A 12145-nucleotide genomic window follows, 5' to 3' on the forward strand; every position below is an offset into this window, starting at 1 on the left:
AAATGAATTAATGGCCCCAATACTGCATGGCATAAGTAATTCTGTAACTTGGCATTTGATGTTGAGACTATTTCTAATTTTCATTGACAATAAATAATAGAAGAATATCCATATGAAAGATTATTTTTAATGGTGAGAGCAACTAGATTTTACTTGTAAGGGAATGAACCACAGGTAAGAACACGCCTCTACAGGCAGTTGGAAGAAACTACAGGGGAAATTGCCAAGAGAGGCAGGGGTAACCCCTACACTCCCTTTGTTATTGCAAAATGCAGAATTAAAATGTGCACCTTAAAATAAGGTGCTTCATTTTGACTCTGTGTATTCACTTAGGAATAGATTTTTGTCAGCTGAATATGGTGACAAAACTCGTAGTATCAGGATTAGGGAGGCCAAAAAAGGAAGGAGTTCAAGGCCAACCTGGACTACATAGTAGTAAGACGTCTCAAATATACGTGTGTGTGTGTGTGTATGTGTGTGTGTGTGTGTGTGTGTGTTTGCCAAAAAAATAATCAACAATATCTTGTATTTTAAACTCAAAATTGGACAGACAAAATTTACAGCCTGTTAAAATATCAGCAAAGTACTACATTCCTGCTCCTCTACTTCCTATGCCCTGAGTAATAAAACATCTTGAGCAACAAGCAATACTAGGGACGCAGAAATGCCTCTTGGGAAAAATCTCATAAAACACGAAATTAGCAGCAGCAGCACTTACTTGTTTCACATGTATTAGATTTAAATTAGTGGACAGATGAATAGAACTGCCAGTGTGCGCTCTAGATGTTAAGTGAAGGCATAATTAATGTGGACTAGAGGAAGGGGTTGAGGTCAGAAGACAGCATTCAAATGGGCAGGAGAAAAGTCTGGGTAAACCATGGGATGGTGTGTGTGTGTGTGTGTGTGTGTGTGTGTGTGTGTGTGTGTGTCACTTGCAGCTACTGGAAGACCTGTGTCTAGGGAAGTGGAAATTAAAGTCGGAATGGTAGATTGAGAAATATTACTGAAGGTATTGACGAGTAAACTATCGAGTTTAAGCTCTAGGGGATATGGGGGAACCACGGAGCATTTCCAAGCAGTGTTCTTCCATGAAGATGAACTTAGACAACACCATGGTGTTTGTGGTTCTTGGGAGCTCAGTGACGTCCTAAAATGGATGAGTGAAGTGGTGTGGACTCCAGCCATACAGACTGAAGTTAAGACCTGGAACGTGGAGGTGACCTCTTTAATGCTGTAGAGATACTATTAAGCCATGACTGCCTTTCTCTGGTCTAGGGTGGCTTCTGGTTTAGGGATGCATTGAACGTGCTGAGCCCAACCCTTCTCTGGGCTAGGATCCGAGCAACTTCCTTGGAACAGACGGTGTTACTTAAAGAATGAGCTAATGAACGCTGTTCTGCAGGGGTAAACCGAAGTGAACTCCAAGGCCCAGGTCCTGGGGCAGGTTATGCCACTCGCAAGTCCGTGCGCGCGGGCTGCACGTGGAGAGCGCAAGGCTGCCTGGACCGCACGCTCGCCATCCTTGTTTCCCGGTCGCCATGACGACGAGGCTGCCCGCAACGGCGGCGGGGGCTGGTCGTTGAGGTTGCCAGGTGAGTCCGGCCCCCCGGACCTTGTCCTGCGGTGACCCAGTTCCATCCGCCTGAACACGGACTATGAGAAGATGGTGGGGCCGACGAGGAGTAAGCTCAGGGAATCGGGCCCCGACGCGCCGCAGTCCTCCCGCAGCTTGCAAGCCAGGCGGAGGCGGAGCGCAGGGGCGGTGGAGCCCCCGCTGGAGCGCGGAGAGCCGCCGGAGAAGCCCAAGCGGTCGCTGCTGCAGCCTTTCGTCCTCGGAGGCAGGAACCTGCCCGGGGGCGCCCGCAACTATGCGCAGCGGAGGATCCGAAATCTGAACGCGCACAATTACTTTCAGCTGGAAGAGGCCACCAAGACCCTTCTTCTCGGTCGCTTCCAATTCCTCCACAGTCTCCTGGACCAGCTCCGCGAAAAGGTGCAGACATTGCAGCTGCATCGCTTCTCCCACAGGACCCTCTTTGGCGTAGGTGAGCAGAGCCTGCTCAGAGGGCTCCACCCCGGGCCAGGCAGGATTGCCTCCCAGCCTAGAGTCTTGAAAGGGTTTACTTGAGATTTCGTTCACCAGTGTTTGGGGTGTTGGAAGATTTGATGGTGAGATCTGAGAATCACTTATCAGGAATTCTCAGCCTTCTACTTCCTGTTTTAAACTATCTTGTGGTTTTCCGATTTAGTGGTCACATGCTTGCCAACAAAAAGTTACCCTATCAGAGCAGCCAATTAACACAGTGTGAAAGTGGTTGGCTACCTCTGGATAGAGTTATGTTTCTTTGTATTTTAAATAAAAGTTTCTCAGCTGGGATCACTCATGGAGGAGGAAGGAGGGGAGTGTATTACCCCTGATGACACCCACTTACTCCCACCCTGATGAACTTAACAGCAGCAGCCTAGGAGTTTTTCCATGTAAGCACTTCCTCCATTTATACCTCTAATTTTCTGTAGCTTCTGAGGTAACTTAAATGTTGCTGCTGTCTGGTATTTGAGCTGAGAGCCTTGGCAGACTAACTGTCGTTATAAACGGAGACATAAACACCCCAATACATGTTATTGTCGCCTCTTCCCCTCATACGCTATTTGGCTGCTGAGGTAAAAATGAGTTGTCACACTGAAGTGCTAACAATAATTGAGGAAGAACTGAACTTCGTATTTAGATTTGCATCTGCCGTCTATGCCAACAGACCCAAGACACATCCACAACCCACAAGAGCTGTTTTCTCAAATCCAAGCTCCAGTGTGCTGAGGTGTGGCACCTGGTTTCCCATGAGTGGCTGAGGAAACCATGGCTGGCTTTATTAACTGAATAATAACTTTATTAACTTCATTAGCTGGCTTTATTCACTGAGCTCAGGAGAGACAGCTAATACTCCAGAATGGAAGTAGATTGTAGATCAGAGAGGACTTCTAGAAAACGGTGGGACTTGAGTTCTAGCAAAGGGCTATATGGCTGTGGGGAGCTGAGAAGTGTGTGTGTGTGTGTGTGTGTGTGTGTGTGTGTGTGTGTGTGTGTGTGTTGCTGACAGAATGGCAGGATTAACGGTAAGACAGAATGGCATGAGAACAAGGTTAGAATGAAAGGAAAGACGTGAAGAGCACGAAGATGCTGTAGGGGCAGACGCTTCATAGAGTCCAACTCAACAATGGCTGTGAGGCATCTTACTCTCTGTGTGAAGGCACAGATTCTTTTCTTTGTTTTTTAAATGATTATTTATTTTTTAAGATGATAAAATTACATAGCTCATCCCCCCTTTCCTCTCCTCACATCCTCTTGTGCTCTCCTAAAAATTCATGGTCTCCTTTTCTTTAAATGTTGTTACACACACACACACACACACACACACACACACACACACACACACATCCTAAGTACATAAATACAATCTGCACGGTTCATATAATGTTGCTTGTATGTATATGTTTTCAGAGCTGACCATTTATTACTGGATAACAAGTTGATGTGCTGTTCCTTGGGAAGACTGTTCCTTTAAATATTCTTTATGAATAACAAAGTGTTCACTTTATGTATAAATAATTATATATATATATATATATATATGTATGTATTCAAAACATGAATTGTTCATGTTAAAGAGAACAATTCCACAGCATTTGGTAGCTATGTGATGTTGGCACTGAATGATGTTCCCCCCTTGGGAAGTTGCTTGATCAGAGCATGCTTTTGAGATTATAAAGGTTGGTCGGAGTGTGTACTGTGACTGGGGAGGGACTGAGAAAGAAAGCGGGAAGAATATGGGAAAAATTTTAGTTGAACCAGGCTACAGTGGTCTAAATGATGGCAGCTGCAGCTGCAGCAGCAGCAGCAGCGCAGCAGCAGCAGGGGTGGAGAGAAGAGACCCGTAGAGAAGGTAGCAGATGAGACTGAAGCAGAAGCAGATGAGGCAGGAGCGGGAATAAAGATAATTGCTCTGGGTGTTATCCACATCTGAGATGGCAAGGAGATTTCCAAGGCAGAGTAAAGATGTTTGTGGAAAAGCATTTGAAGTTAATTTTAAGAGACAAGTGGGAAAGGAAAACTGAGATGCGTCTAAGTACATATATTTTGGGAAGTTTTGGCTGGTGGGGAGGATCTTTGGAAAACAGATGGATCGATCACATATTTGGCCTTTTGTGTGAGTGTGTGGGGTGTGTGTGTATGTGTGGTGCTTACATGTGAGTATGGGGTATGCACTCTACTGCAAACTCTTACAAACCCCAGAGCAGGACTTGGGCTGTCTTTTTCTATCACTCTCTACCTTACTTGCCTGAGACAGGTCCCCCCACTGAATCAGAAGGTCACCATTTCGTCTAGGCTGGCCGGCCAGTGAGCTCTCAGTAGCTCTAGTCATCACCCCCTAATACTGGGTTATACAATATGTAGACACACCTGGCTCTATCACATGGACCTGGGATTTGGCCTTAAGTCCTCTCACTTGCAGAGCAAGCTCTCATGCTCTCTGAAGCCAGCTCTTCCCTCTTTTCATTTTGAAAATGTCATTTTAAATATTTTCCATTATATATCACTAACAAGAGACCAGAAAAGAAGAAATAAATGTAGCTGAATTTGGACAGTCTCTGTCATTGTCAAGTAAACTTTATCTCAGGAGTATTTTTTTTTCTCAGTTGAAGGTAGAGGTTATACGATTTTCATTTCAGAGTGGTGCAGAGAACATTTGCATTTGTTTTCTGTGAGGGACTGCATAGTGCCTACTGAATCAGTGTTTTCCTTTTGAAAACATAAAGAACATTTTAGCTTGAGCATAGTACAAAAACAGACCATGGGCTCTGCTCATCCTGATATAAGCAAGTCTGATCTGAGAAGAATTTAAGATGGCCCAGCATGGTGTTACATAGGCAATGAGGAACACAGGTGGGAAATTCAACACGGAGTTTTTATGTCTCTTCATTGAATTACTTTGCATTTATCCTGTTAGCCAAGATGAATAGTTTTGAAAATTGTTTTAGAAGGTTAATGTTGGTGTCTTATGAGGTATCTTGCCAAGTGTACTTGGGGCAGCCATGGGAAATGCTTCCACCAAGTCTCTGTGGGACTCCTGCAGTAGCTGAGTGAGTTAGCTCTCCATGCCAGCAAGGCCATGGGGAATTATCAAAATTCAACTTTCAAAACTTTGGATATGAGTGAAATTGTGATGAAAGGGAATTCAGCTTATTGTGATGAAAGGGAATTCACTCAGGAAGAGCTGAGGAAGAAGCAGGAGCTTCGTGGCGTTTAACTAGCCCCCCCCCCCCCTCGTTCCCTGTTCCGTGATGTCCTTGAAACCAGGGAATCTCCTGACCACTGTGTTTGGAGCTCTGACAAAAGCTGCATACCCAGAGCAGCATGGAACTGGACCTGCTCCTCATTCCCTGTTCGCCTCATGCACGGGGCTCATCCTAGCCCTTGAGGGTGCCTGGATCCAGGTGCTCACCGGGATCTGACAGTTCATCAGGGCCTGAATAGTACAGCCTAGCTTGCAAATAAATAGCTGAACAATGATTTTTCTGCACTTAATTATCGCTGTGTTAACACTATAAAATTAGTGTTGTAGGCCGGACTCTGTGGGCCAGAAAGAAAGGATCTTACCTGGGCATAGTGTATGTACTTTAAAAACATTTTATATAAAGGAAAGAGAGAATAAGAAACAATAGAGAATCATACTGAACAATCACAAAAAGGTCAAGCCACCCACTCCATCACTCTTAAAAATGGACTAAGAGGAATATTAAAGCTTCCAGGTCCTTCCCACCGACAGAGGGAGCATGGCTCAGTTGGTTTCACATCCTCCTGGGCTGTTTTCCTGGCTCAAGTAGGCAGAAGCAGATGGTGTCCAGCTTAGTGAGCTCTTACTGTAGGCTTACATTTGAAGTGCTAAGTGCTTAAAAAACATTTAATAACAGCAGTTTTTAATTATTTCTTTTTTTTTCTTTTTCAGCTGCCTTTGTGGGGATTTTGCACTGGTAAGATTCTTGTCTCAGCTTGAAATACATAGAAATGTATGGGTTAGATTTTGCCATTACTCTTTGTAAATAAAAAAAAAAAAAAACCCATACCCATGCCACTTTACACCCATGTATAACTTTTATACAAAGTACATGTGCACAGCAGCGTTCACAAAGCAGATGCCCTGGGGGATAGTAAAAAATACTTTATGCATATAGATGTTTTTTGTTCTTGTGATTGTTTCATGAGACAATGACGCTTTGCTGGATTAGAAATCGTGACTGCACGTGTGTCATCTTACTGCTGACTTCTCTCCGCACATTATTTTTTTTTTTTTTTGCTTTAATTCACTACTCTATTTTTCATTTTTTTCAGTTTATTCACTTGTAATACCTGCATGTTATTGTTGACATAAATTTAGAGCTAAAGTTCAGGGATGCCTGCAAGCTAAAAGTCAGAAAAGAAGATGAAGTTTACTTTCTTTCTGAACTGGATGTGGTGTACACACCTGTAATCCCAGCACTTAGAGGCCCAGGTGGAAGGATTTGGAGTTTGAGGCTATCGAGGCCTGCATAGAGAGACCCTGCCTCAAGAAAAACAAGTCTTTCCTCAGTGGGATGGCAGAAATGTTTTGAGCAGGCCAGTGTGCATTCCCTGGCCCTCTCTTTTTATGAAAAGTTTTTTTTTTTTTAAATCATGCGTAAAAACCCCCAACAATTTCATCTGTAATATTTTCATTTCTACCTGAGCTCAGGTTTTGTAGACGTAGAAAGGTTTCCTGGCCCGAGTTTCTTTGCCATCCCATCTGCGTAGCAACTTTGATGTGAGCACAAAGGCTGGACCTCTGCTGGTTTTCTGCATATGACCTGTGCGTAAATCCAGGGCAGAAACTAAGTTGCTGTATGGACTTTTGTTTTTAATTTTGCTGGGAAGTGTTTTACAAACTGGAAAACGTGTTCCCTGACTACGACTAACCTGCCACATACACTCTTTTGCCACTGGCAACAGCCACTGAGTTTCACTGCTATGTACCTTCAAGTACAGTCCTGCGGGGGACTTAAAAGGTCATTCATTCTTTGTATGGGCTTATGCTTCTTTTAAAATTACTTTATTTAAAAGTGATTTTATTTAAATTATATTCAAAGTGCTTTTCAGTGGTTACAAAAGTATTTCCCAACCCTTTCAATCACTCCTACAACATGAAAAAACACACAGGCCTTCCTGTGTTCTTAAGAAGCTTGGCGTGGAAGAGCAGAGGGTGCCGTAGGGATTTTAGGTATGCAAGTACCTGGAAGAATGGAGCTAAGCAATTTGGAGTGTATGTGTTGATGAATGATGATGAATGATAAATGCTCAGGAATATACAAGTTCATCAGTAAATTGTAAAATTATCTCAACATTTATTACAAAACTTGTTTTCATGTTATGGCTTTCTGAGTTCTGAGGCTGTTTCAGTGCTGGTTTTGAGGCCCGTTCTCATTTGAATATGTTTCTTTCCCCTCTAGGATACACTTAATAACACTTTTTGAAAATGACCGTCATTTTTCTCACCTCTCATCTCTGGAACGGGAGATGACTTTTCGCACGGAAATGGTTCGGTTCTTTCTTTTGATTAATCTGTGTTTTAAGGATAGTGGGGCAGTAAGGTAGAAATTTGGCAGGTCCTGAAGTGAATTTTGGGTGAATCACACTGTCTTTACGAGAGTCGGTCAGTACACTACAGACGTCTCCACCACCTTTCATTTCCTCCAATAACCAAACCTCTTGAAGCTCTTACGTTCGGGGACTTAATACATAGATCATTAATGTTTGTGTGGCTCTTGAGTGCCTGGAAGGTAATATTTCCAAGGGCAGCATATAAACCACTGTTAAGTAAAACAGAGCTGTGGCAGGCCTTTTGGGGCAGACGCTGGATGCAGACAGCCATCCTGTGCTTATTTCTGTGAGGACTGGAGAGCTGTCTCTGATTCTCAGTCATCTACCCGTTAGATAGAAACCATATCAGACACATGGGCTGTGGTGAAAATCAAGGAGCGGGTGGGGTAAATGGATGGAAGCACACATTATAGCATCTGGCATAAAACAAGAGCTTTTTCCTAACAAAAACCATTTTTATCTTATTTCCTTATATGTAGACATTGACATATTAGATATTGTTTAGTAGTTATACTGCTGTGTTATCTTCATAAGCTGAAGGGAAAATCTAAATTGTGTAGAAATGGCCAGTTAGGAACCAGCTTGACTTAGAAGCCCCTGGTGCTGTTCAGCATACCAACTCTAAAGTGAAGCAGGAATGAATGTGGAGTTTCAATTATTTTGAAAAAAAAAAAATGTAAAAGAACGGGGTACTGGCTTTATTCTTAAAAAAACTTGTAGCACTTTTTATTTATTATTTATGTATTTGTTTGCTTGCTTGTTTTGGAAAACAACAAATTTATCATGAAAATAACATAAAACCGTATAGTCTCTAGAACCCTTGACTTTTAAGTTGAAATCCCCTTCCTGGTCTAATGAGGCCATGTTCCCTGTGCTGGAATTCCCACACCAGGGTGATCTCTTTATGACACAGCATTTGTGAACAGGGGATCTGTTCAGGTACCAGCTGCAGCTCTGAAGTAAGCTGGACCATTGCCCAAGGCTGATGAGCATGTGTTACTAGTTAATAGAGCGGGCACTCTTTTCCAAATGCGGGGTTGCACTTGGGCATGAAGACACCCTGTTTTTGATAGAATTTATTATATGCCAATCGCTAAGCATATGGGAAAACAGATTTAGTCAAGTTAAATCAGTGCTACGTACAACCACCCATCTAATCTGAATAATCTCAGACCTTTGGAATACTAGAATGGGCACCTGAAGATACATGCTTTTTAGTCAGAATGTTAACAGTAAGGATTCTTTAGGAGGTCTTCTTTATGACCTTTTTTTTTTTTTTTTTTTTTTTTTAACAGAAGAAAGGTGACCTAAAAAAGTTGTTTGAAAAAATATTCTATGAATAATTTAAGGTTTTATTGACATTGACTGTGTGTATCTTTCTTAAAAGGGACTTTATTATTCCTACTTCAAGACCATCATCGAAGCACCTTCATTTCTGGAGGGACTGTGGATGATCATGAATGACAGGTTAACTGAATATCCCCTGGTAATCAATACAGTGAAACGCTTCCATCTTTATCCAGAGGTAAGGAGTCTTTAGAATCAAATAATACTAGCAGACTATTCTCAAGTAAAAGTGGTAAATAGAAGGACGTCAGAGGAAAACAAGAGGCTTGGTTTTAGATTTGTTAACTGTAGATGCTTTTAAGATTACATCATAACGTGTTCCTCTCTTACAATTCAGCTGTAAAGTGCCTTCCCATGATCTCAGAGAAATAATCTTAGCATGGGAATAATAACTCAGGCAGCAGATAGAACAATCAGGACCAGGGCTCTGCCTGAGGCAATTGTCTGGCTTTGAGGCCACGAGGATAGGTCTGGAGACCATACGAGGGGGCAGTGAGGGTGACAGCAGATTAATGACCTTGGACTTGCACCATCAAAGTAAGAATTACTTGGCTATGTGGCCAGAAATCCATGAATGTTCTTTAGATGTTTAGCTTTAAAAAATATGTTTTTTAATGGGAGTCTAGAAATTTGAGAAGCAACAGAAAACATTGGGAAGATCCATTTGCGAATTCTTTTTTTTATTGAAAATAAAAATTTATACCATGTATTCTGATCACTCCACCACCTCCTAGATCTTCCCACACCTTCTTTACCTCTCTCTTTGGAAAGCAAAACAATTGAACAAAAAGGAATAAAAAAAAGTATCAAAGAAAGCACAAGAGACAGACACAAATAAAACCTACAGAAATACAAAGTTAGAAATTATAATACACAAGCAAGATGGTAGGACCAAAAAAAAAAAAAAAAAAAAAAAAAAAAAAAGCCGAACAAAGCGATATGAGACAAAAAGTATACAAAAATACCACTGAGTTTTATGTTTGCCATCTACTTCTGGGCACATGGGCTTTACCTTTAAGTGTAGTTAATATCCCCATTGAGACTCAATTGTAGAAAACTAATTTTTCCTTAGCAAGTAGATGCCAACTAGAGATAGCTTCTTGGTTAGGGGTAGGAGCTGGTGTTCATTTCTCACTCTTAGCACCTGGGACACTGTCTGACTTAAATCTCCGCAGGTCCTGTCCAATTAGAGTTGTGGGTTAGTGCCAAGCTCTGCACAATATTGCTGCACCCTTAGGGCTGTTGTGCCATGCAAGTCTGGGGTTGTTGGGTGGGCTTAAAGGGGCTTAGTGGGCAGTGAGCAGTGTCTTACCTGGGGTCTCTAGAACCAGCCTCGCCTCCAGCAAAGCTGGTGGGGCTGTGGGAGTGTAAGTATTTTCAAGTAAGCTTATAAAACAATGCTTTTTATGGTCTCTTTCAAACTTTCTTTTTTAATATATATATTTTTTTAATTTTACATACCAACCACAGTTTCCCCTCCTCCTCTCCTCCTGTTCCCTCCCCCACCTCCTTCCTATTCCCCCATCCACTCCTCAGAAAGGGTAAGGCACATCAAGTTAGAGGCAGGACCAAGCTCCTCCTCCTGCATCAAGGCTGAGCAAGGCATCCCACCATAGGGAATAGGTTCCAAAAGGGGCACCACAAACAGACCGAGCTACCCACATGCAGAGGGCCTAGGTGGGCCCCTTGCAGGCTACCTAGCTGCCATTCTAGACTCTGTTAGCTCCCAGGAGCTCAGGTCAGCTGTCTCTGTGGGTTCCCCGTCACGATCTTTCAAACATTCTTTGTACCATTTAGCTTACCTTCTCCCCTCTCACAGCATTACCTCTCTTCCCTCCCCTGTTGAAGTCCCCAGTCCTGGTTTTTCTTTTTTCTCCACATAGCACCTGTGTTCTACTCTCACCTTCTGAAGCTCCTTCTCCCTGCTTCCTACATGGTCCCTTTTTACTTTCCTGGCTTCTGCAGTTACTCAAGCTAAAGATTCAGAGCTAGGATCCACAAGAGAAAAAGTGGTGTTTTCCAGTTCCATTCACTTACCTGAAAATTTAAATTCTCTTTATAGCTGAATAGATATCCACTGTGTGTATGCACCACGTTTTTCATTATCCATTCATCAGGTGAAGGACATTCAGGTGTTTACATTTCCTGGCTGCTGTGAATAGAGAGACAAAGAACAAGGCTGGGCAAAAAGATTCTGTAGTAGGAGATCAAATATTTAGGTTATATGCCAAGACAGGTTGAGTCATATAGTAGATCTACTTTTGGTTTGTTTTTTTTTGAGAGCTCTCCACGATGATTTATTTAGTGGCTGCACCAGTTTGTAGCCCAGCCAAAACGGAATGAGGGTTTGCCTTTACCCACATCCTCACCAGACTTTGTTATTGTTTCCTTGATCTTAGCCATCCTGACTGGGATAAGGTGAAGTCTCAACACAGCTTTAGTTTGCACTTCTTTGACTGCTAAGGATGTTGAATATTTTAAATGCTATTTCCTAGCTATTTTCTTCTTTTGAGAAATCCATGTTCATATCTATTGTCCATTTTTTAATTGGGTCATTAGTGTTCCTGATTCTTAGTTCTTTGAGTTATTTGTATATTTTGAACTTAATCCTTGATTGGATGAACAGCTGCAAAGATATTCTTTCCTATTCTGTGAACTTTTCTTTATTTGATTGCAAAGTAAACTAAGTACTGAAGGATTTTCAGTTTTTCGAGGTCTCATTTGTCAGTTTTTGGTCTTAATCCTGAGTGAATGGAGTCCTTTCATTCACTTATATTCTGTAGGGTTCTGTCTATATTTTTTAATCAGTTTCAGAATTTCAGGTTTCACATTTGGTCTTTAGTACATTAGGAGTTGATTTTTTTTGTGCAGGATGTTAGATATTGGCCTAATTCTACTCTTCAAAATATAGAGAGGCACTTGTCTCAACATCATTTGTTGAAGATGCTATTTTGGTTATCTTAGTGAACCTTTATGGATGTAACTTCTGACATTACTAGGAGGGAATGACACAATGTAGGGAAAGGGGGCTGGCTAAAGAAGCCCACCCTGACCCTGAAGCCCAGAATTAGGGGAGGGAGGCTCAGATAAGGCCAGTGAGAGAAACACAGTTTAGCTCAGATCAGAGCCATC

The 12145-nt window shown here is 42.1% G+C and overlaps 1 protein-coding gene across 1 annotated transcript in view; it reads left to right on the top strand.

Annotated features, from left to right (window-relative positions):
* Window positions 1–1513: 1513 nt before the first annotated feature.
* Window positions 1514–12145, top strand: part of Dpy19l2 (dpy-19 like 2) — a 96865-nt gene continuing 86233 nt past the window's right edge. The window contains exons 1-4 of the mRNA XM_028872566.2: window positions 1514–2045; window positions 6003–6027; window positions 7516–7603; window positions 9054–9191. Of these exons, the coding sequence (XP_028728399.1) occupies window positions 1664–2045; window positions 6003–6027; window positions 7516–7603; window positions 9054–9191 (633 nt within the window). The 5' untranslated portion in view covers window positions 1514–1663. The remainder of the gene's footprint in view (window positions 2046–6002; window positions 6028–7515; window positions 7604–9053; window positions 9192–12145) is intronic.

The sequence above is a fragment of the Peromyscus leucopus genome, chromosome 7 (assembly GCF_004664715.2).
Source record: "Peromyscus leucopus breed LL Stock chromosome 7, UCI_PerLeu_2.1, whole genome shotgun sequence".
Lineage (NCBI taxonomy): Eukaryota > Metazoa > Chordata > Mammalia > Rodentia > Cricetidae > Peromyscus > Peromyscus leucopus.